The sequence below is a fragment of the Alnus glutinosa genome, chromosome 1 (assembly GCF_958979055.1).
Source record: "Alnus glutinosa chromosome 1, dhAlnGlut1.1, whole genome shotgun sequence".
NCBI lineage: Eukaryota > Viridiplantae > Streptophyta > Magnoliopsida > Fagales > Betulaceae > Alnus > Alnus glutinosa.
The window spans coordinates 34924967-34950405 of NC_084886.1; the positions used below are offsets into that span (position 1 = coordinate 34924967).

Below are 25439 nucleotides of genomic sequence, written 5' to 3' on the forward strand. Positions count from 1 at the left end.
ATTAATATATTTAAAAAAGTTGAGGGCATTTATGTCATTTTTGAATTTGAGTTAGGGTATTTAAGTCTTTTTACAAATTAAACTGACAGAATGGGGCAAAGTATGTAAAGTTGGTAGTTGGATGCTCTCTTTTAGTCGAGGTGTCAGTTCATGGGGCCATGTTTACAATGACTGATAGTTGATGGGAGAAAAAGGTAATTACCCCTAGTTATTATAAAATAGACATGATGATCTCATTAATATAAATAATGAGTAGTATTTTTAAAATAGATGGACGGCACAACGGTACAAATATAAATAATTTCTTATTTTATCCTTTATAAAATTCAACTGAATAACAACATTAATATATCAAATGTCTAATAGTATTTAAAAGTATTTGGACAGCGCAACGGCGCTTTTGTAAAATATTTCTTTTTATTCAAGCATTATAACGGCCGTGTTTATAAAATATCTATTTTACTTTGAAACTTAAAATAATAAAAACTTATAAAAATATAACATAAGACTTACTAAAATATTAAGTGAGATATTTTTTAGAAAAATTACCACTGCTAGGCTCGGCTGAGAGAGAGAGAGAGGTCTAGCTTGTTTTCCTTTTCATTCTATCTTTTCCCTTTTCTATTAAGCTGACCCGAGAGTAAGTTCTTCTTCGTATTTTTTTTCTTTTATTTTCTAGATGCAGCCGACAGAGAGAGAGAAAGAGAATAGAGAGAGTGAGAGTAATCCTCTTCCTGCTACTGTTTTGCACCGAGAGTGAGAGAAGGAAACAGAGAGGATAAAAAGGAGAGGAAGCTTCTGGTTTTTGCTTCTTCTTTGGGTTGCTGAATTAAGAGAGAAACTGAGGGAGTGGAAGAGTTTTTCCCACTTCTTTTGCTGCTATTGACCGAAACACACAAAGGGGTAAAGGAGATATTTCTCTTCTGTTTGCTGCTGCTCAACTCACAAAGGGAAGGTGCTGGTTTCTATGGGCTACTGGCAGTGGCAGAGAGAGAGAGAGAGGACAAACTGAGTTCTTCTTCTTTCTTTTTCTGTTGGGCCGTGGATCATAGAAGAACAGAAAGGGTGAGAAAAGAGTGAGACCTCTCTTTTCCTTTAAGCTGACCCGAACAAAGAGGAAGAGGGAGAGAACTTCTTGTGCTGTTTGTTGAGCTGCTGGCCGGGAAAGATGAGAGCAGAAGGAGAGGTTATTTTCTGCTATCCACCGAGAGACATAAGAGAGATGCTGCACAGAAAGAGACTTTGTTTCTGTTTAAAACACCCAGAATCTGCAGAGAAACAGAGAGAGTTCGTGCTGGAAATAGAGAAAACAGAGAGAAAGATGAAGGTTGTGCGTGAACGAGTGAAGAGAGCCTTTCTATATATAGAAGCCCGAGTGGCTTGGATCGACTGGGCTCAGATTCATCCAATGGTTGAGAGAAGGTTCACTTCACCTAGGTGTGTCGTGCTGTGGGGGTGAGTCATGCAGAAATCATTAGCTTCATAATATCCTACATCTCTAACGAACTAAAAATTAGTTCCTAACTTGACTCTCCAACTAATATGTCTAAGGTCCTGATTATTAAGCTTGCTTTGGGTTAAGTTGATCAATCAGTTGGGGGAGATTCGTGGGCAGCAATTAGGTAAGAAGATATTTTCTCCAAAACAGAGACAGGTGTTTAGATGATATTATCTCCTGCAGAACCATGTAGATCGATCGCCAATGGAACTATGTAGATCGATCGCCATGCATTGGCGATCGAGTAACGTGTTGATCAATCGTCAGCTTTGGGCGATCAAGCACCGTGTCAATCGATCATCGGCTTTGGGCTATCGAGCGCCACCCCTCAGATTTAGTTATTAATATTTCGATTTATATCTTAGGGTTCAATAATCATGTCTAATTAATTTAGAACTATCAACGTGCTTCGAGGAATATGAATATTTAATCTTATAAATATCCATATAAAAAATTGATAAATATTTATTCTATAAATATTTATTTTAATATTATTACTAGATCTTAAATTCTATTTTAAAGCATTATATTTTATGTCTTAGAATATGAGGTGCTTCATTCCTCCCTCCTTAATGGAATTTCATCCTCGAAATTCGTAAACTATACCAGACATAAAGTTTACACTAAAAGAAAACTTAACTTCTAAGTTTGTTACTTGGTGATACAAATTTTAAGTATAGTCTCTAATTACTAAACATAGGCTATTCTAACCTTGATTAATAAAAATACCTGAGAGAAAAATGATATAAGAAAATAATGTATATTTTCTTTTTATCATCATCTCATCATTTTCATTTCTCTACTTCAGTGTAAAGGTCTACACTTGACCAAGTTTTTATTACTAGTATGTCCGTGATACTATATGATCAAACCATCATGCTGACAAGTACCTCAAGTAATATCTCATAAATAACATTTCAAAATTTTATCTTATCTTCTATTATTGAAATTCTATCTCATGTTATTGAAATTTCACCTCCCAATCCTAGGAAAGAATCTTATTCATGACCTAATACCCCGATTAAAAGATTGTCTTTAACCATCCTTAGGCTTTGGTATGGGTCGGAGTTTCCTTCTCATCCAAAAGGGTCTAAGAAAATAATGTTTTATCTAGGTACAAAATTATATATATTACCATAATCTATTTTATGAGTTCGACTTATCGATTAAGGTACTAATGGGTACTAACCTTATATGGTATTAGACGCCACATCTATATATTCCTCTTCTTCAGTACCATCTGAGGTAAGTGGATATGCTCGTGCTTGGGCAGGATTTTGTTGTTGAAATCCGCTTCCTTGTAGCTTTGATCCTCCAGCTAGATTCATAGGACAACTCCTCTGATAGGGACCAAGCTCACCACATTTATAACAGATTCGGTTTGCCTTCCTACATTCTCCTCCATGCAATTTTCCATACGTTTTACAGGGAGGTATCTGCTTCCGTGGTGCTAGCGGAAAACTTTTTTTTTTTTTTTTTTTTGAAACAAATCTCTTCTGTATTATTGCCAAGAAACAGCAGAAAATGACCTTAATAGAATAAGGTTTAGGGATTACAAAGCTCCCTAAAAAGTTGATTACAAATCAAACTATGAGGGTGCTCCAGCCACCTAGCATCTAAACAATGAGAAACAGCTTCTTGCGCAAGAAAATGAGCCACCCCATTTGCATCACATTGACAGTGAGCAAAAGAAGCGGACTGGAAGAACTCCAGCTCTTGATGAATGCTCTCAACTCAAAATTAAATCCCCACACTTCTTATTATGGAAAATTTATCAAATGTTGGGTTTGTAACTATCAAATTAGATACCAAAATTTTCAACTTCTAGCAGCAAAGCAAAACTTATTGCGTACCGATAGGGACACTGTAGCTTTTACTACAAATCTTTTTACAAATTAATGTGGCAGCCTATAATTGGTTGAATAATTAAGCACAAAATTTAACTTGTAATTTAATTAATTAGTGACTAGCTTATTAGACATACACCCTTAATTATTTCACCAATTAAGAACTACCACATCAGTTTATATGAAAATTGTAGTAAAAGTTATAATACCCCAATCATTTTTCAAATTTAATAGTTTCATTTTGTTACTAAAACCCTCTCACTACCTCCATTTTTCATGTCTCGCCACCACTACGTGAATGGCACACTCAATTCTATATACCACCATGATACCATCACCATTACCAGTACCATTCAACACTAATGATAAGCAAGTTTATATTTACAATAGGGGGAAACTATACTTACTCCCCTCAATCTATTAGACAATTTGTAACGCTGTCAGTAATATTCCTTTTTCCAAGGGCATACATCTAAAAAAATTGGGTGAATAAACAAATACGTAGACGATTGAATTTCCCGTTTTGCACTGACAGCATCCTTTCTTTCTTTCTTTCTTTCTTTCTTTTTTCTCTTATATTCGAAGCACAACATCTGCTCTTGATGGCCATTCCATGACTTAATTACCAGACTTGAGACACAAAAAACAGCTTCCTCATCTGGGCAGCTTTAGAAACACATTGCCATGTTGGAAGTCCACATAATAAACTCTGTATAACTTCACTTGATTTCCATTAATATGATGCAGCTCATGGCCCACGAGATTTAGAAGGATGACCTGTATCATTGTGCAACACTCATCTGTTAGACTGCCATAACAGAGCTCCTTTGATATCAATGCTAATGAACAATAATCACAAATAAAATTTGATAGGGTCATCATATTTTTTCAAATTTTATTGTATGATCGTGTGAACTAGGCTCCTTGCTCAACGGCAAACTGACCTCCATTTCAGAAGAGGGTGTGGGGCAAACTGGTAAAAGAATGCAGAAACATTCAAAAGCCTTCTGGGGTATTCTGATAGAGCACCACCAAAGCCTCAAAGAATGCTATCACAAGCCCATCAATTTCTTCAATCCTTCTATTCCACTGCAGTTGTAAAACAAATTAGTTACTCATACTTTAAGAAGATAGATTCCAATTGTTTTTCACATAATTTCATTTTAAGACTCCACTATGTAATCTAACAAATCCTTTCTTACAATTATGAGTAAGTGCAACTATAAACTCGGAATAACCAGTTTCAATACTCTAATTAACTGAATGCTTGACTTGAGTAAAGCTTAATTGTCGGAATTCCAACAAGACAGTAAAAAATTAAATAATTAGTGATACGATAGACATCCTACGGTGTTGCTAAAAGCACACCAAGACATGATTAAGGTGAGAAGCACGGAGCTCCAGGAGTGAAGCACTTTTTTATACTTGTAGGGAAGGGCGTTCACTGAGGCCTGCCTGAAGCATGCTCTTTGTGCACTTTTTGGAAAATCCCAAAAATGTGCTTTAAGGCACTTTTTTCAATCTTTTTTTGAAAGATACATGAATCAATTGAAAGTAACTATGGATCATAAAGCAATTGAAATAAACTAATGATTTGTTATACAAACACTATTCTTACGTGTGCTACACTGCATACAAAATATACTCATTATATATAAAAACCTCAAAGATAAGATCTAGAAAAAGAAACGAAAGCTGAATGGACCACAGACAGCCACCAGATAACGCTCTGGAGAATCTAGTATACCATTCGCTCTCCGATCTCTGTTCTTTTACACTTATTTATTCTTCTTCTATGCCACTCCCTCTCCTCTACTTCTCCTTTCTTTTTTTGTTACAATTATTTATTATTCTCTCTCTGTTCTTTGCTTATACTGCTTTAATCTCTCTCTCTTCTTTTTTTCTTTTCTTTTTTCTTTCTTTTGTTATTCCTCTGCTTGTATTCAGCTTCTTTGGCTCTTTGACATCATCTGCCCGTCCCCCACTCCTTTTTTTCCTAGGAAATTATTCTTTTAATCCTTTTTTTGGGAAAATATATTACTATTTTGAGGTTTTAACATTTTTACCATAACTTATGAATCTATTTCTTAGAAGTTATTATACATTATATTTAAAAACTGTAGGCTTTACTTTGATCAGGTACATGATTGAGCTTTGTGCTTTGCACCTAGGCTCCAAGAGGCCTTTGCACTTACGTGTGTCTGATGCTTTTAACAACACTGGTCCTACATTAAGTAGATCTAAATGGAGAAGCAACAATACCTCTTCGGAAGGGAAGGTATTAGCTCTCCAACTACTCGAACAACAACTGAACCTCCATCGTACTTCTCAGATGAAGTCTGCTCTTCTTCTGCCACTGTAAATGCAAATGGGAAGCATCCATCAAATATTTGCCAGGCTGTCCACATAAACTGAAAGCAGTTATAAATGTTATAACAAAACTTTGTAAAGACTCTTTGGAGGGTCCCATTGGTGTGCATCCAGTAGGAATTGAACATGTTAAACTATGTTAAATCACAAAAACAAAAACAAAAAAATGTGAATTCATGCTCCCCATAGAAGATTGTTTTAGTCAACTATAGAGCTCAGTTGGAAAGAACGGGAAAAAAAAATGGTACTTCTGATACCTTGAGAATCTTCTTCAATTGAATTGTCACCTCTTAGATACAATCTATCTCTCCAGTCCAAATCTAAGCCTTCTGTTTTTGCAAACTCCTCCAGCAAATGACCAACGAGATTGTAGGCAACCATACTTGTTTCATCACAAACTTCTTGGATGGCAAGGTATTGGTTCTTACACATGCTTTGCTTGTCATTAACATCTTTTTGCTCCCCACATGAAAAGTTTGAAGAAATGAGAGGTGAAGAGTTTGCCAGATCTACTCCAGAATTGTATTCAGGTTCATGTCTCTCGAACCTTCTGTTTGTTGAAACAGGTGAGGGAAAATCATTTCCATTTGTTTTAGGCGTGCTGGACCCACTGTTACCTTCAACTTTGTTTTGGTTCATATCCATGTGTACCATGCTGCTAAAAAATCTTGACTCCGATAATGGAGAGGGGGAAATGATACCATGACAAGTGACGGAATCCATTTCCGTAAAATGCTTAGGTTCAAGGCCCCCAACAGAATCAGTGTCTAAACTTTTTTGGGGAGTAAGGAGGGAGGAAGAGCCATTCTCCTTAGTTGTAGGGGTAGGTGGCTTAAAATCGGATTGTATCGACTCTCCAGGACTTTCTTCTTGGTAATCAGAATCAATATAGTGAGACCTACTACCCTGAGAGCTTCTACCTTCCTGGAGCCAACCATCATCATCGCTATCATCACCACCATTGTCACTTTCTTCTAATTCCTCCATATATGCATCAGCAAAATCTTGATCAAAGTCATGGTCAGGCAGCAAATCCAAAACAATCTGCTTTGTGTGAGCACTCACATTCAATATGCATTCTACTTCTTCTTCAACTTCCTCCTTTCTAAAGCATCCAAGTGGTGTACTTCGAGAGTTACTATTGATAATAGCAAGAGCTTCCAATAGAGACTTTGGAATGGCATCCATTTCACTGCACTCAAAGAGATATTCAGTTAACATTTTCCTAATTCCAGCTCGTAAAGACCGATTTGATACTTTAGCATTTGGATCTAATAGAAGCTGCAAGTTTTTCAGCTCTGGTAACCTAATCTTCGTTTTTAGTGACCAAATAGCCTTTGCTATCTCATTCTGCAGTCTTTTAATTTCTGAAGAGAATGGGTAAAACTCTGTTACAGAGGAATTTTGAAAACCTGGTGTTAGCTTTAGCAATAAGCCTGGTATTGCCATTGCTTTGGCTAGCGGCTCTTGTAACTCATCCCCTTCAGCAAGTTCTGAAAGCATCTTTTTGCTAGCTTTCCTCACTTTTTTTATTAAATAATCTCGACGCCATCCATGTCTGCGGGGCACTAATTGAGGCTTGCCTGCTTGGGCACCTTTAAGTTTCCTGTACATTGCAATCAGGGTCACGCAAGGCAAGTTTTGTACTTCGCACAGGACCTTAGTTACAGCAGCATGATGAGATTGGGATTGGGGAGTCAAAAAGGTCACACATTTTTCTCGAAAATTTTGTGGGTTAAAGAGAAGTTGAGATAGCTCTCTGCAAATTTCCATTTGGCGATGATTGTGATTTCGGCTTCCAAGAACTTTTGGAAGATGGTCTCTAATTACCTTCTTCATCCTCCAACGAGTTTTCTCAAACTTTGCAGAGCCTCCTGTAAGAACCATAGCAAGAAGGTATAGCCCCTTATTGGTCAAATCATCAAGGTATGACATGATTGTTCTTGTTATATTGTGTGTGCCAAACAATTTCATTTCATCTTGCATAACATTTCCTTCAGCATTACATGCTCCAAAGGCTTCCTCAATACGCGCTTTTATGGTCTCATAGAACATCTGACAATAAAGATTAAGAAAATCATGTGTATGGAGAGGGAAAATTTGCATATCCAAATTCGAACTACATAACACTGCAAGCAGGGAGCACGAAGAGATACCATCATACCCCACAAGGTCCTATCAAAGATTCATAGAATACATCTGGAATTAACTAATTATTTAAGGGAAATATCGCTATGTTGTCTCAGTGGTGGGTGGGGGTGTGTGTGAGAGAGAGAGAGCACCTTCATGCCTTCTTTTAGGAAACTTTTTATCCTCTGCCTATTTCCATAGCACCTTGATGCAACCAGGACATTCATTCATACAGGAGGTATGCCAAATCACATATTCATATCAAATGCAGTAGTGGAAGACATTGAACCCAAAAACAAGAGCAGTATGATTCTCTTAAATATATTATGTAGTTATATTATGATGTCCATGTTGCAACAATGCTAGCCTTATCTTGACAGATGCTGATATTTAAGCATGAGCAGCACGTTATGATACAACAATGCAAAAAAAAAAGAGAAATTTTAAGTTTTCTGCACACTTCTGTATCAAACATCATCAATTCATGCTAGGAGGGGAAACTGAAGTTAGTGGGCCTTTCAAGAAGCTGCCAGAGTTAAGATGAGCCATTAGATATGCTCAGTATTCTTTATTTGGGTTTGAAAAGAGTATCTTCACTCACCTTCTTAGTTTTTTTTTCATAAGTATTTATAGTACATGGAAACAGACTGATGTCAGTAACTTTTCTACTTTTAATTTGATAGTATTATAATATCTGTTACACCAAATAATTGGGAAGTTACATCCATGGGTGGAGAGAAGGGGTATGGGGGGGTGAAAACAAACAAAAGGGAGAAATCCATGCTAATCTTGAAACCCTATCATAATATTTACATAGACTGCATTAACACAATGATAAAACAACTCCTAACTGAACAAAACTGAAAGCAAGCATATAGAGACCTTCCATAAGCTTATTGTTTCTACCAGTGTAATTGGGTTAACCACACCCCCCCCCCCCCCCCCCCCCCCCCTTTTGGGGTTTTTGGGAAGAAAAAAAATCCATAAGCCTATAATAAAAAATTATAATGAAGAACCATATTGTTAAACTAGCTCAACAATTGAAGAAAAACAAATGGTATTATGAATAAACCAATAAATGATGAAATTATAGCAACAATTTTGACATAGAAAACTTACATCATCTTCCCTAAGCAAAGACTCGGGTAAAGACCTGAGAGGACAATACCAAAACCATTTATTACAATGATGTAAAATTGGGCTTCAACCCAAAAACAAAAACAAAAACAAAACAAAACATAAGTATAAAAAATAAATAAACAAAAACAAAAACAAAAACAAACTAATAACATAAAAGAAATTATCCCACTTACATATATTTCAAAAACTTGGGTCCTTCAAACTGCTTCCGTTTTGATTTGGATGCAGGAAGCCCCAGTAACAATCTGCATCAATTTCACATGATAAATTTTTCCTGATTAGGTCTTTATTTCACATGATAAATTTGATCTGATTAGCTCATTCATCAACTATCTTATTCGAAAGAAGGATAACATTATGCACAAACTACAGAGAGAGCAGTCAGATAATCAATTCTAGAAACAATTATAGATTAGGTACTATGAACTCTCATCCCTGCCTTTTGCAAGGTGCGCTAAAATAATTAGAATATATACTCCACAGTCCAAACAATGTCCACTTCTGAATAAATAAAACACCGAATCTAAACACCATAAGTCAAAGATAACCAAGTGCTCATCAACTGACACCCAACATTTCTTTCTTCTGTTAACACACTTAAAGCGAAGTGCAGCAGGTTAAAAGTGCTTTAGAGCAGTCTAGGAAGAGTGTCTTCAACTAGATGCAGCTTAAATCCAAACAGGACCACTTTTTTTCTTACATTTGTTGTCTAGTACTAAACAAAACTAATCAATCCCTTCTAATGCGAGGAAACATAAATAAGACTTATCTGTAACTGAAATATCCTACAAAGGTCTCTATGATGCCCCAAATGACATGGGTGCTTTGGGTTTTCTGTTGTGGTTGGGTCTTTGTGGGTGTTTTCCTACATCTTTTATAAAATTTCTCTGCTGACTTATCAAAAAAAAAAAAAAAAACTTGTTCCAAATTTGGATTTTTAAGTTGAGCTTTCCTTCTTCTTTTTTTTTTTGATAGATAAGCAAAGAAATATTATTAAAAAGGCATAAGGCGCCCCTAAGCATACAGGAAGTATACAAAGGAAACCAAACCAGAAAAAGCGGAAAAATAAAATAAAATAAAACACCCGAAAACCCCAAACATCCAAAGACCCACAACCCAAACCCAAACCCAAATAGCCAAGACACCCAAAACCCCACAACCGAAACCCAAACCCCACCAAAGCACCCTAAACTACATGTCATCACAATAAGGGTACCCTTGCTTTCTGGCATTCTGCATCAATATATTTGATAAGCCCATGCACATGAGAGGTTAAATCAACATTCAAGTACTCAATTTCATTTTTTTGATAAGTAATAAACCAATTTCATTGAAAGCATCGGGTGCCCCTTAGTGCACTGAGAGTATATAAAGAAAACACCCAAGTAGAAAGAGAAAAACGAGCAAGAAAGACATCAAAGCTAAAAGACAAAGGGTACACATAGGCCATAGTCCAAAGGTACACCGTATGGTAGAAAGATGATAAAATCTCCTCCAAGAGCCTTCCCAAATCCTCAAAGCTTTTATTGTTCATTTCTCTCCAAATGCACCAAAAGAGGCAAAATGGCGTCATTTTCCACACTGCGGCACTCCTCGACCTTCCAAAGGACCACCAACAAGCAAGTCGATAATCCGTATGGGCATAACCCAGGACAACCCAAAACAACTGAGGAGATAACTCCACAAAGTATAAGTCACGTCGCAGTGAATAAGATAATCCACTGACTCACCAGTTTTCTTACACATATAACATATGTCTATCACGATAACATGTCGCTTCCTAAGACTATCCAGGGTAAGAATCTTGCCAAGAACCGTTGACCACGCAAAAAAAGCCACGCTTAAAGGGGCCTGAGAGCGCCACACACTTTTCCATGGGAAGCGGCTACCTCCAAAACAAGCCAAGGAGCAAAAGAAGGACTTGACCTTGAACAAACTTTTTTTGGAGGGGACCCACCACAACTTGTATTCCCTGTCTCTTCCCGCTCTAGCTGAATGCAACGCCTAGAGAAAAGAAGCAAAAGCATCCACCTCCCAATCATGTGCCTCTCTAGTAAAGGTAACGTTCGACTGGTTGGCACCGCCCAAAAACTCTAAGTTGTCCGCAACAGGGGCGTCCTGAGCTCAAGCAATACCAAAAAGGGTTGGGAAAGATACCTTAAGGGTCATGCCCCCATACTACAAATCATGTCAAAAGTTGATCCTGGATCCATCCCCCACAACAAATCTAGTAAAGGTGGAAAGAATCCCAATTGTTTCTGATGAACTTTCACACCCCCACTCCAAAGCACCTGTCAGCTAAGAAGAACACCACCCACCCCAAGAACTGCTGTATTTGGGCTCCACCACTACTCTCTATCCCGCATCTCTCTCAGTCTCATACCGCCCCAACCATTTACCTAGGAGAGCGCGGTTAAACATCCTCAAATTTCTGATCCCCAACCCTCCCTCAGAGATAGGAGAACAAACAGTGGCCCAGTTAACCAGATGATATTAAAATTCTTCACCTATCGCTCCTCATAAAAAGTCTCGTTGAAACTTCTCAATACGGTTGGTCACACAAGCAAGAATGGGGAAAAGATACAAGTAGTACGTAGGCAAATTGGAAAGAGTGCCACATAGCGCAAAGTTTGCAATATTGTTTTCAATTTTCTTTAAAAGTATATTAAATTTTTGGGTTTATTACATTTTGCCCCCCTAACTACCACCCCATTTGCACTTATACCCCTAAAATACAACTCACTGTAACTCACTCCCCCCAAACTACCACTTTGTTACTAGTAAGTCTCCGAGTCAAATCTAGGCGTTAAATATGGATGGAAAATACATCATGTGCTTGGCATGTGACATTTGCTCATTTACTTTTCCAACAATGCCCCCATTTTGTTTTGTAACCAAAGACAAAATTACCCAGCAAATTGATTTGATGTAAAATAATATTGGTTCCTCAAAATACCCCATTTTAAAGGTAGTAATTACATGAATGCCCAGCTGTAACCCTAAGAAACACAAGAAGGGGTGGTCCACAACAGGGCCACCCCCTAAACAACACCCTCCCTGCCACTAGTACCCCCTCCACCAAGCGGCCAGCCTCCCGCTAGTGACACATATCGTGAAAGAGAAAGAAATGATGGTGAGAAGAGAAAAATGAAATATCAAATACCATAATTTTTTTTTTCAATTAATGTTAAAGAGTGTTTTTCAATTCAGGGTAAGTTTGTCCTGAAAAAATGCTTCAGTGTCACGTGCCACTCATGTGTGACGGATTCCATCCATTTTAATGCCCAAATCTAACTCAAGGACCTACTTGTAACAAAGTGGTAGTATGGAGGAGCGAGTTGCAGTGAGTTGTAGTGAGTTGTAGTTTAAGGGTGGAAGTGTAAATCGGGTGGCAGTTTATGGGGCAAAGTGTAATTAACCCTCTATTTTTCTTATTTACAAAATATTTTCTTCTTTACCTTCTTTACTTCACTCAAGCTCTCACTTTGATCTGTGTTTTTTTTTTCTCCAAAGCTGTAACAGAACTTTACCACTCAAGTGCACCTTGAGCCTTCAACAAATACCATCAGTTTTCTTCAGACAAAATTACTAGCCATAACAAGTCTCTAACAGCCTGCCCATCTGCAAGAATCTCTTCAAATCTATACATAACGATTTATCTACAAGTTAAAGCATATTCATTAAGTAAAAGTTGTAAAGTTTTGAACTACCATCATACGCCATCACTTTATCCAACACGCAACAACACCCAATTTGCAGTATCCCATTATGTGTAGCATGGCAGTCCCAACATTTACACATAAAACCACATTCAAGCAATTCGAATGCTTACATTTTTTTTTTTTTATGGTAAAAAACAAACTTCTCCGCATTCACAAACACAACGTAGAAAAAGAAACGGAAAATTTTTTGTAACACATTCTTAATAAGCACAGGCCCATATACGGAAAAACAAAATTGAAGGCGATAAAGATTAAGAAAGCAAAAAAGAAGAAAGAAGGAAAATGCTTACCTTCTTTTGAGAATGATCTGCTTCTCTTGCTGCTTAATTTGTGACAAAATCGACTCGCAATCCGTTTGATAAAACCCCGTATTCGCCATATGCATTATCGATTCTAGGGTTGCGCGCGCGCATATACACAGAGGGCTAGGGTTTAGTCTGAAAGCACTAAGCAGAATAGGGGTTTAAGAAGCAGAATAATGGCGGTTTTTACTATCTAATGATTATTGATTAAAACTTTTTTTAACACAAATGACAAGTATCCAACCCAAAATTAATGTACTATTATTACCTGTTCTATCACCAAAAAATTTAATTAATAAATTGATATTTTTCTTTTTTCTATATTTTAAAGTTGTATTTATAAAAATTATTGCTATTTTTATTCTTTTTATAACTTTTTATTCATTTTATTAATTAATTTGCACATAAAATTCATTGCCTCTATTTTATTATCCTATTGTTTTCCTCTAATTTTCATAGCATTATCTTTTCTTTTCCTCACCAATAGAAGGGTGAGGATGAAAATACTGACCCACCCTAATGGAGCGGTGAAATTTGGGCGACCTACCCCTCATCTCTCTAAACCACGACTTCACCATTTCATTTGGAGCTTGGTTGGGATGGAGTAATTTCGAACGAAGTTTTCTTTTAAAATGAGTTGAAAAGTTATTTTCAATCCAATTTATTAACCTGATATTTATCCTTAGAATATATGTGAATTACATAACATTTTAAGATACTTGATTTGAGAAATTTCTTCCAATCAAGTTTGGAAGTCATTTTTGTCCATTGATCAACCCTTCAATTTGGGTGGAAAGGACAACCCACCCTCCATTCGGGAGGGTATGGGTGAAGGAGACCCTACCCATATGTCATTTGACCAACAATTTTTTATAATTTTTTTTTAAGATATTTAATTAGATTTTTTGCATGGATTATAATAGAAAAATGACCATAAAAAAAAAAAAAAAGAAAGGATATAATGGTCCATTTGAAATTTGGATAAAGCATATAGATCTAAATGCAAAAAAATAAAAAAAATAAAAAAAAATGCAATGAGGGATTTGATATCGACATAAAACTCAAGGTAGTAATTAATGGTTTTCCATAATTTAAGGGGAAATTGCTAAAGTGGACCTTTTGGTTTTACTTTGTAACAAGTAAATTCACAAACCAAAATAAACTTAAAAATCTATGTAGTTATTCTTATGTAATAACAACATGATCCATCCATATAAATTCCGGCCAATTTTTTTTGACAGTATTGTGAATTACAAATTTCACTTCAAATAAAAAATTTTAAACTAAAGAAAAAACTTGGTTTGAGGGTGGCCCACCACAACCATTAGGTGGTCGGCCACCCCTAACACATTTTTCTTCCTTTTTTTATTTTTTATTTTTATTTTAAACATTTTTGTGTTTATTTTTTATAGCTTTTTATTTGAGGGTAAATTTGTGATTTTATGAGTACTATATTTGGAAGTCATCCGAAATTTATACAGATGGATCATTTTGTTTAAGAGGCATACCATCATGAATTCATTTGCTTCAAGGTCAAACCACTTGGACCTGAGTTACCAATTTTTCCTTAATTTAATCTAAAATATGTAAAAGAATATATTCTACAAAATATATAATTTAAGATGCAATTATCTATGCTACAATATTTATGGAGTGATCAGTATCATACCACCAAACTTGCTTCTTTTTTCATTCATATCACAATATTTAGTCATTTCACATACTTTTCCATCTAGGAAAAAATAATAAGCATTTTATTTTCATTTAGGAAAAAATATTAATATTCTAAATCACAAATATGATATTTTGATTCATCCAAACTTGAAAGAGTCTAATTCATTAATTTCAACCTTTTTTTAATAACATTAATTTATAACTTAAATCTTACATGATAGAAGGAGATAATATAAATTCAAAATCCATTGTACACGTTTATTCAAGCTCCAAAAGGATTGATAACTCAAACTATCTCATTTTAGTTGAAACACACTCAAGTAAGACTTGAAATTTTATAGTTCGAGCTTTATTTGGCGTGATTTTTTCAAAGGTCCAAATCTAATTCTAAATTTTTTAGAATTATTGGTTTACTTATTTATTTTTATTTTTTAAAAAAAAAATATATATATATATATATATATATATATATATATATATATATATATATATATATATATTGGTTTGTGAGGTGTAATGTCTCATTTATATATATATATATATATATTGGTTTGTGAGGTGTAATGTCTCATTTATAATTAGCCCATATTTTATGAGTCCCTTAATTTGGCATGTTCATGCTTGATCCCAAAGCTAGCTAAAGAGAGGGAAAGAGAGAAACAGAACCAAAAGAGTGGAGAAAAAGAAAACGCTGCTGCTATACATAGAGGCTATTCGAAATATACATGCAAAATCCACACAACCAATTTCAAAAAACCCCCAACTCAAACCAGCTCAACCCCACAGCTAAATCTCTTCAGTACAACAATGTACTGAGAACAAAAAATGAAAAAATGGGTACCAGCAGTTCTAACTCACCACCACCACAACCTGCATTATGACATCATAATCAAATGGTCAGAAATTTTGTCTTGGGAAAAAAAAATTATAAAAGAAAAGAGCTATTGAAACTATGAATTGCCTCACTAGTACTCAGGCTAGGTATTTATAACACCAGATCACTTATAATTATGTCATCTCACCAGCCAGATTTCTATGCAGATCACAAACCAATTGCCCAGGAAGAATCTTTGTTTAAATACATGAACAAACACACACAATTCAAGGTACACCTGATATACCTACCTCTTTCTGAAGTTACACCACTCAATAATTTTCAATTAGATTAATATTTTAGCAAGCCCATTGTTGGATTACACATCTTCCATGCACTTTGCATTCATGTCAATCCTATATCATTTACTATCCAATCCAAAACTCATTTTTTTAATAAGATTTTTAAAATATATATGTTAAAAAAATCATAATTTTGGACATGATAAACACACACAGAGACTCTTTCAATTAATCATTTGTATTGTCACGATACATGGGAACTGCACAAAACTAATAATATATATGCATATGATTTTACCTCTCTCTCTCTCTCTCTCTCTCTCTCTCTCCCTACACACACATGCAGATTATATGAATCATTGCCGATTCTGAATTCTATAGTGCTAAGTGCCAACAGCTCTCTCTCTCTCTCTCTCTCCACACACACACACACACATGCAGATTATATGAATCATTGCCGATTCTGAATTCTATAGTGCTAAGTGCCAACAGTTAACTCTCTCACATCTATAATTTTCCTTGGGCTCGCCGAAATTTTTCTCTGCAGGGAAAGCCTGGCTCTCTCTTGAAAGCAACAATTTATTTTTATCACATTTACTTTTGTTAAAGGCTAGCCTTCATATGTTTTATTTTATGCACTTATGTTCTTTTTTTAATTTATATGGATTTGTTAAGGCTTAAGCACATGAAAAGCAATGAAATAAGAGATTCATGAGAACTAGAAATCGCACAAGGCAATAGCACATACCATGATTTTTTGGAGTCTCTGATTTTGGTAATGCAGGCAATGACATCTCTGTGAAATTCAATAGCCCCAATGAGGATATGGACACAAAAAAATAAAAAATAAAAATAAAAAATAAAATAAAATAAATAAAAAAGAAAAGAAAAGAAAAAAAGAAATGCAAATATGTTGATAACAGAATCTTAACAATAATTATATTGAGCTCTTAGAACAATGAAGAAAGCAAACAGATAAAAATGATGGTTTTTCAATCAGTTACCAGGTGCACAAAGAGACACCGATGAAATTGAGGATGACAAAGGCCAAGGTGCTGCGATGTTGTCACTCAAGTCACATGTAAAGCTGAAGCCTGTTGCATTGTCAAATATCATATCTGCAGGCAAGCTTCGAAGTAGACACCCTGCATTTGAGTTAAAACCAAAATTATCAGCCATAACTCGAGTAAATTCATCTGTTAAAACTTATGTGCATACTTTTTTCTTTTTTTCTTTTTTAAATGTTCTATACATACTAAATATTCTTTTCTTGTTGTGGGCTGCTTTGGTAGTTTCTGAGTATTTAGGGGCGCTTTGCTTTTTTTTTTTATAAAATCTTTATTACTTATCAAAAAAAAATACATACTAAATGTTCTAGAGTATACTCTAGAGTGCACTAGGAAATGTCCCTGAATCACCTCAGATGGCCACTATCATCCAATCTACTTCTTACCATATGACATTGCAACAAGAAATTTAAGAAAGCAGCCACATAAAAGCCTTTTAATGAAAACCCAAGAAATGTAAGGTAACATATACTACATAAATCAATAACCAACTCTATGCTTTGGGTACCAGATGTTCAAGTGTATTTAGAACATTAACAATATATTCATGACTCTAAAGCAAATCTTTACGTATTAAACACTACAAGAGAATAATAATGATGATGATGGAAAGAAGGAAGCAGAAACAGTAGCAAACCTTGTTGTCCATATGCTGCTCCAGTGCACACGTAGATCCACAAAATAGAAAAATAGTTCTATGTCAGATAAAATAAAGATATGAATAAGGACAGAAAAACTAGATGAACAACATAGCGTGCAGCGTACCTTGGATGCTAAAATCTTTCAAGTCAACATCACAAAGCTCATAAATATTTGTCATAACCCCAGCTTTCCTTAACATTGACCCGAACACTGTTGCACAGATTATGGCTTGTCTGTTTGTAATTAACATTTGCTTTTGTACCCCGGCAACGTAAGTATTTAATGAGCTACAGCAGGAAGGACTGGGAGCGGCTACATTACGACATGCTTTAATTACTTCTGAAGGCTGCTTAAAACTTAAAGGACAAACTGCACGAGCAAGGTTTATTTTATTTAGGAGTTAAATATGTGAAAGTGGACCACCAAATGAAAGACCCCAACAAGAAATAATACATTGGTGAGTATCAAAATGTATGCCTAAAAAAGAAACATATAGCCAAATCAAAATTTAAGTGCATAAATAAATACACAAAATGAACATTTACTATGTACCTGGGACGCCTTACGCTTTTAATGATATCTCGATTACTTATAATAATAAAAAAATAAAAAAATTGAACATTTATTCATATTTCTTTCTGAAAGCTGGGAACCTTAATCCTGATACTTTTTGCTTTTGCCCTCGAGTGAACAATCTGAAGTTTCCAATCTCATGCTGCTATTGCTGGATTATGGTTATGTGTGTGTGTGGAGCTCTATTCGCGACCACCAACATTCACTAATAACATAATGATTAAAATCAAATAAAAACAAAAACTGCAATCTGTAAAGACTTCTTCAAGAGGAAAACAAAGAAGATGCTTATAATACTTGAGGAGAGGGGTGTTCTTCAAGGTCCACGGAAGCTGTGAATTTTTTTTTTCAATTAATTAATGAGATCTCGACTAATTATCATTTTTTTTTTTCGATTTCTTAGAGCTCCTTTTGACTTAATTCTTTGAAAAATAAATTTGTAGCCGACAGGCCAAAGAGATAAGTAGCCAACTATCTTACCCTTATAATCATATCTTTTCTCCAGCAATGATTTGTTTCCCTTCAGGGCATACTTGAAACAAAATGTTCACAATCAAGGAAATAAACAAATAAATTGAAACAAGAATCTTTGAAAATGATGGCACCATGTGACGAGTAAGTAAAGAGGTGAACTGATAACTATCTAAGCTTATAACAGAATGCATACACTTGCATACCATTACATCCATGAATAACGTTTTTTGATAAGTTACATTCACGCACCTGAAGGATACTTTACAGTGTTAGCAAGAGAAACTAATGCTAATGCACGTGCAAATCAAATGTTCATATTTTTTTCTTTAGTCATAAACAAGCACTGCAGCCATTTATATGTAACACACATGGAATTCTATAACTCTGTACCTTTGTTAACTTTGCACGCAGATAGTATTCGAAATGCAGTATTTGCAGCGTCTGACGGAAGTTTCCTTGAAAGATAGGAATAAACCACTCCTTTACAATCATTGAGAGAATCAATATGATTAAGCTCCCCATCCATATTTTTATACTCATTGACTGTTAATTGCCTTCCTGAAATCTGAAGAGCAGCATCCATAATTGCAGGCTGGCAAACTGGTCTACAACATTCTTTAAGCTCATCAACAGTGCTGCAGGCCTCCAGTAATTTGCTTGTATTCACTGTTTTCTCAAAGGTAACAACATCGTTCACTGGACAAGACCCACCTGTAAGATTCGATGATTTAACAGAGCAAAGTGTAGGTATCGTACTGTTTGCCCCTCTACTAGCTAGGATTCTAATGATATCTGTAAAACAATAATTAGCAACAGCATCTTGCAAAACCAACTTATCAGAGTTTATGCTGTGGAAACCCTGGAAGATGTGGAGCAAGCTACTTAATTGTGGACAACATATTACATTTCCTACAAGTGCTGCAAAAGGTTGAGAACAATCAGATGCTGTTTTGTCCATGAGACTCGATATAAGAGAGAAATTTACAGGACATTTTCCAGTTAGAACTGGCTCATATCTGGTCGGAAAGGTCGGGAACATTGGTGGCAAAGGTTCGCCGGGATTTGGATAGTGGGGAATGACAGCAGGTGATATGTCTATGGGATCAAACAGTTGAGTATGGGGTGCACTTGCTAGCTCTGACATCGAAGAAAATTGAGTAGGCTCAAGTGGCGTCTGCAATGCCACCAAGTCTTGAATACTGGATAACCAAATGATGATAAATAATAACTGATGGCACAGAGAACCTGCAAACATATATAAGCCTGCCTTCAGCAGTGACGTGCAATTTAGTTTATAAAAGAAAACACTACATGGGCTATATAGATAATGAACAAAAATATTCACAAACCCATGCTGATGCGAAGAGAGAGAAAGAGAAAGGCTATCCAACATCTATTATAGTGATAAGTATAAATCAGTATAACAGCAACTTCTTCACCCTATGGCATAATATTGCCCTAGAAGACAGTGATTGCAAGAATATAGCTGTATAAACAATCCAGCTTTGTCCACAGATGCGCTTTATCTACTCATGGGTTGAAACATGTCTAGAAGCTTCTTCATTGCTGATTTTATTATTATTATTATTTATGTAACGAATACTAGTCTCACAGGTAAACAGTCCAACCTCCCTCGGATTCAGGCAAAAATACACAGACCTTCCTCACATTTTTTTTAAGAAGCTTTTGTCCATATCAAAGGATTCTGTCAACAGAAAATATAAAATTGACGATCCCAACCTTGCCATTTGTGGACAAAAAATTAGACTTATTTTACATTTTCAGAAGAAAAAGGAGAAGAGTTATAAAAGTAATGGAATTCATCCCCATTTGTCTTTGCCAAACCACTCCAACTTCCAGTCAACCCGCCCATCCTCCTCCAACTTGCAAGCCACTTCTCCAAGAACCCAACCCTAATTTTGACCCAACGCCTCCTCCATCACCAATCATAGCCAATATCCCTTCACAGTCTCCAACTCTAACTAATTCTCCAATTCAAACTCCAATTTGAACCGTGGCATGAGGGTTATATAGAGGTTTGGATACACCCATAACCTTAGGCTGGGTTGACTGAGACTTGTGGCTTGGGATTGATTAAAGTGAGGTTATTTCAGTATTTTGTATAAAATTAATATTCCTTAAGTTTTTTCCTTTTGTTATTCTTTGTTATGTTACAAATTGGATTTATGTGTAATGCCACATAGGATTGAAAGGGAGGTCCAAGTAATTCCCGAGACAGGGGAGGTGTGGGTATTTTTTTTGTCTAAATCAAGGGAGTTGGAGTATTTTGACCTATTATCAATATGATCTTATAGCTAAGACCATGTTTATTTCATCATGCAAGCCCAGATATAATTGTACATATTAAAGTGGACATCCAATATGGGACATCTCCAAAGGAAAAGAGATACAAATAAAGTTAGATGGAGGTAGTACTAATTTACAATATATACACATATATACATATATTTATACATGCATGTATGTATATAGATATGTGTACAGGCATGTGTGCATATACATGTTTTATTCCCTCCCTCACTCCAACCCCACCCCCCCCCCCCCCCCCCTAAAAAAAAAAAGAAGGAAAATAACTTTCAGATTGTCAGAAGCATCGTGTCCCCTAAGGGGTAGCTCAATTAACTAGGGATCACGCCGATGAAGCGGGGATCACTAGTTCGAATTTCCCCTTCCCCTCCCCTTGGAACCAATACTTATCCAAAAAAAAAAAAAAAAAAATTGTCAGATGCAACATGTCATCACAATATATGGGGGGTCTTGCCAGAAATTCCAGATTTGCAAGAAAGTAAGCATTAAACCTCAGAAAAGTTCACTCATTACATAAGGGAAATTGCAAACTCCAATCTAAAATGGTTCAGCATATAACATGAAAATCAAAAGAAAAGAGGCTTGCTCTTTTTTCTTCTTTTACCTAGGTGTTTTCTCTTACATACTTCTAGTGTACCTTGGGACGCCTTACGCTTTTAATGATATTTCGATTACTTATCAACAAAAGAAAAGAGGCATACACTGCAAATCCATAATTCTTTCCAACTTGTTAACATGCTAGTAACAAACACTGTGCCAAATACTGCAGGATTAAGAATAGTTCCCAGAAAAAAGTGAAAGTAAAGAATTGATCTGAGGGATACCCACATCTCAGGGTCATAACGGCATTATACTAATGAACTAGAACCAGAGTAGCATGACAGATTAATTCTAGACAACCAATAAAAGAAATTTTATCTCAAAGAGGCAGTCTTTGATAGGGCCAAGACAACACCTTCAGTGGCATCTTTTTGCCTTCTCCCGCCAAAGAATGGCTATGAAAAATAGGTAGAACCAATTAAGAAATATTTAAAAACTTACCCTTAAGACGACTAACAGTCTGGAAACAGTCCATAATTCCACTAGCCCTTTGCTACCATCGATATTTATGACAGAAAATCCTGAGTTAGCTGGTCATATGCCAAAAAAATAGCTTACAGCAATGTACCAACACCTGTACCGCCTGTATTAGGCCAATTTCAAAAACTGAAATTTCACACAATCGGGAATGCAATCAATACATAGAGGCAAATATTAACTCTGGCAGACAAGCAGTAGGCTTAAGCATTTTAAGAGAGGGCAATCATAAAAGAAGCACGCATTGATTGTAGAAAATCAAGCTACAGAAACTACTCAAATTTTGACCGTACAATTGTCTCAAGTAATAATCTCAAATCATAACATAAGTCGCTTGCTTATGTGATGATTCGTATAATTAGCTTTACCACATGAAAGAATTTAGCCTAAATGTGTCCCAAAACCATCTTTGCTTACCTAGACCACAACACAAATACATGCCATGTTGAATGTTTCCATTGACCTTTTGATACTAAGCTTATCATATACAGAATTGAAATGCACATCCACTGTCCCTACAACATGTTATTTCAAAACCCATATTGAAAGACATCAAAACAAACACCCAATAATGAGGTCTAACAAAACCATTCTAGGTAAGCTTATTAATAAAACGCAACAAAATTAATATAAAAAATAAAAATAAATAAATATAAAAAAAAGATCTATGTTTTCACTTTCCAGGCAATGAATCAGAAAGAATGAAACATAAACTACAAAAAAGAAAAGACAAAAAAATAAATAAATAAATAAATAGCAGCAGCTTAAATGTCAAAATCCCCACAGCAAGAGAACCCAATAAAACTTAACACAAAGAGCACAGAACAAGATGTAGCTAACCGATGCATGCGCGCGTGTGATTACACTTAGCCTCCACTTGGTAGTAAAAAAAAATAAAAAATCTCGGAATCTCAACAAATTTCACACAAAAACTAACAAAACACAAATCAACAAACCCAAATAGTCACCTTATGCTCCAGTAAAAAGGAAAAAAGAAACACAAAAATCATGAAAATAAAAAGAACTCCGACACTCAAATTATATACCCATTTCCTTTCCCACACTTTCTCACCTACCAAACAGAAAATCAGACATATCCAAGCAAAGTAAGAAAGCTAACCAGACACCAAAAAAAAAAAAAAAAAAGGCAAATAAACATACCTGAAGATTTGGGAGCCATGAAGAAATATGAGGTTGAAAAATTAAAGATGTTCGGAGGCTTGAGATCAAGAATCGGAGAAAGCACACATATTTTCTCGGGTCGATCGGAGTGGGAGAAATGGGTATTATTCGGAAACCCCCAAAATCGGAGCTGGCTCTCACTCAGACAGTCTCAGTGGAAGTGTTCTCCCACTCTCTTTTTCCTTTTTTCTATCGTTGTAATCTAAGACAGAGTAGTAGGTATTCTGGGACTCTGTGTTTTTTTGACTGGGGCTGGAGCTGGTGGATAAAGTGAAACTTTACCTTTTTTCATCATCCGGGTTAACCCGGATCTGGAATCCTATCTGCTGATATAAGGGTATATTATGGTTATTTTATTGATCGTCAGAATTTATTTATTTTTTTTCTTTTTTAGATAAATTAAAATTTAATGGGTTAAATGTTTTTTTACCCACCGGGTTTTAACTTTATTTTTCTCTACTTGGTTTCATTTTCGATCACAAGCGAGGTACCGCATGTTCATCTGCCGTCAAGAAAATTAACAGATTTTCACGTCAAACCAATCAAAACTTAACACGTGTCATATACCTTATTAAAAAAAAAAAAAAAACTTACAAACTTAAATTTAAAACCAAGAAAAAAACCTTAGATCGACCTCAGGGGTGGGCCATATATATATATATGGGTTTGGCCATGGGGCGGTTTTTAGCCACCCTTATTTTGCCACTTGGGGGGTGGTTTAGTCACCCTTAGACTGGCCCTAAGAGTGGCTCGAGCCACCCTTTTTTTTTTCTTTTTTCTTTTTTAGGTCTATTAATTATTTTTCTTGATTTTTAAATTTAAATTTTTTCAGTTTTTTTTAATAAGGTATATGACATGTGTCAAATTCTAATTAGTTTGACGTGGAATCTATTAGTTTTCTTGACAACACATAGACAAATGTATTATTTTGTTATATGCTCATAAGCAAGGTGCCACCTAGGCTATGATTGAAAATAAAGCCGAGGTGAAAAAAATGAAGTTGTTAAAACTCAAAGGGCCAAAAGTTATTTAACCTAATTTTTTACATAAACCAATATGGGTCCGAACTTCTTTGTTGTCACCTTGTTTCTTTGTTCAAATTAATTATTAAATTGAATGAAAAAATATGTTAAATTATTAAAAAGAGAATTTCAAAAAAAAAAAACCTTAAAATTTTTTATATAAATGATATAATATTTTATATTGAAATAAGTATAAAATGAATATGTTTGTCTAGAGTAATTTAATTAGAGTAATGCTATATATCACATTTTTAAAATTAACATTGAAATTTCAAAATCTTATCTAAATTGCACTAAGTTAAAATTTTAAAAAATAAGATGAGTGGAAGGAGAACATCATTTAACATTCTTTTTTACACTGAGAGGTGATTAACTAAATTGGAATTGTTCTTTGGCCTATCCCGATGATTTTTGAATTATTTTTTATATCTTAATGAGTGATTTGTAATTTAGGTCAACTACAATGACTGATTTTGCATTTATCCCATGATTTTGAGACTCCTTTTATTTTCAATGTTCAACATGATAAGTAATGAAAAATTCACAAAAAATAATTGAGTTCAATTCTTTTTTCCTTTTTTTTGACAACCCTAAGCCAAATTAAGAAGATCTCACTTTAATCCGTGACAAAAAAAAAAAAAAAAAATGGTACAAATCAAAAGTTCATTAATGAGAAAGAGTTTACAATAGATTTTTTATTTTTTATTTTTTAAAAAAAAAAAAAAAGATTCAAACCTATAAACACAATTGAAGTTCATGTTGTTAATGTCTTGATATGAGTCTTAAACATACCATGATATGTTGATAATTCATCTCTCTTAAAAATGAATATTTTTTAAAAACTTAGAAGCCTACACTCATTTTTCATAAACTCTCACGCTGTCATGATTTAATATGTTATTATTAAGTTATTTTGAGCGGTTATAAGGGAGAATGGTATGGGTTTGAACTTTGAGTTTTTCATGCATTCTGGTACCCCTTGAACGTTCGACCTTTGCTAGTCAAACGCTCGACCCTGATACCAAACGCTAGACAGTGACCAGAAATGGTTAATTAGAGTTTTAATGATAGGTTAGAGTGCTAAGGTTGTATTTAGGGTTTTTAAGTGCATGAGTTAGAACTCTCGTTGTATTATGTTAATATTAGAGTATGTTTCGTAGTAGTGGGAGTTCTAGATGTTCGAGCCTTTGGATGAGTGCTTGAGGTAAGTAAATATTTACAAAATTGGTCTCACGTTAATGTGTGATATGTCGGCGGACTGAGCATGCTTTATGT

The 25439-nt window shown here is 35.1% G+C and overlaps 2 protein-coding genes across 7 annotated transcripts; both read right to left on the bottom strand.

Annotated features, from left to right (window-relative positions):
* Positions 1 to 3498: 3498 nt before the first annotated feature.
* Positions 3499 to 13186, bottom strand: LOC133879246 (uncharacterized). Of its 2 annotated transcripts, none has more exons than XM_062317777.1 (7): positions 12998 to 13186; positions 9159 to 9230; positions 8965 to 8998; positions 5973 to 7770; positions 5608 to 5743; positions 4290 to 4434; positions 3499 to 4122 (listed from the first exon to the last, which is right to left on the bottom strand). In XM_062317777.1, exons 1-6 carry the CDS (start codon positions 13090 to 13092, stop codon positions 4398 to 4400), a joined length of 2172 nt encoding a protein of 723 aa, XP_062173761.1. In that variant the 5' UTR covers positions 13093 to 13186; the 3' UTR covers positions 3499 to 4122; positions 4290 to 4397. The 2 variants fall into 2 exon arrangements, with proteins under 2 accessions (XP_062173761.1, XP_062173768.1); XM_062317784.1 differs by having other exon boundaries at positions 5608 to 5701; positions 12998 to 13185.
* A 2171-nt stretch (positions 13187 to 15357) lies between these two features.
* Positions 15358 to 23432, bottom strand: LOC133879261 (uncharacterized GPI-anchored protein At1g61900). 5 transcript variants are annotated; one of them, XM_062317805.1, is made up of 8 exons: positions 23122 to 23432; positions 21925 to 22013; positions 18946 to 19818; positions 17632 to 17877; positions 17504 to 17518; positions 16804 to 16944; positions 16548 to 16595; positions 15358 to 15553 (listed from the first exon to the last, which is right to left on the bottom strand). In XM_062317805.1, exons 2-8 carry the CDS (start codon positions 21956 to 21958, stop codon positions 15480 to 15482), a joined length of 1431 nt encoding a protein of 476 aa, XP_062173789.1. In that variant the 5' UTR covers positions 21959 to 22013; positions 23122 to 23432; the 3' UTR covers positions 15358 to 15479. The 5 variants fall into 5 exon arrangements, with proteins under 5 accessions (XP_062173789.1, XP_062173777.1, XP_062173782.1 ...); XM_062317793.1 differs by having other exon boundaries at positions 21925 to 22066; XM_062317798.1 differs by having other exon boundaries at positions 21925 to 22089.
* Positions 23433 to 25439: the final 2007 nt, after the last annotated feature.

Bases quoted from the DNA above. Each gene is read 5' to 3' on its own strand.
- LOC133879261 (XM_062317805.1), bottom strand. From the start codon at position 21,958: ATGGACTGTTTCCAGACTGTTAGTCGTCTTAAGG. The intron at 19,819-21,924 runs GTAAGTTTTTAA...TGCTGAAGGCAG, and splicing joins GACTGTTAGTCGTCTTAAGG to GCTTATATATGTTTGCAGGT. The intron at 16,596-16,803 runs GTAACTGATTGA...TGAATTTCACAG, and splicing joins GGTGTCTCTTTGTGCACCTG to AGATGTCATTGCCTGCATTA.
- LOC133879246 (XM_062317777.1), bottom strand. From the start codon at position 13,092: ATGCATATGGCGAATACGGGGTTTTATCAAACGGATTGCGAGTCGATT. The intron at 8,999-9,158 runs GTAAGTGGGATA...TTGTCCTCTCAG, and splicing joins CCCAAGTTTTTGAAATATAT to GTCTTTACCCGAGTCTTTGC. The intron at 5,744-5,972 runs GTATCAGAAGTA...TTATGTGGACAG, and splicing joins AATTGAAGAAGATTCTCAAG to CCTGGCAAATATTTGATGGA.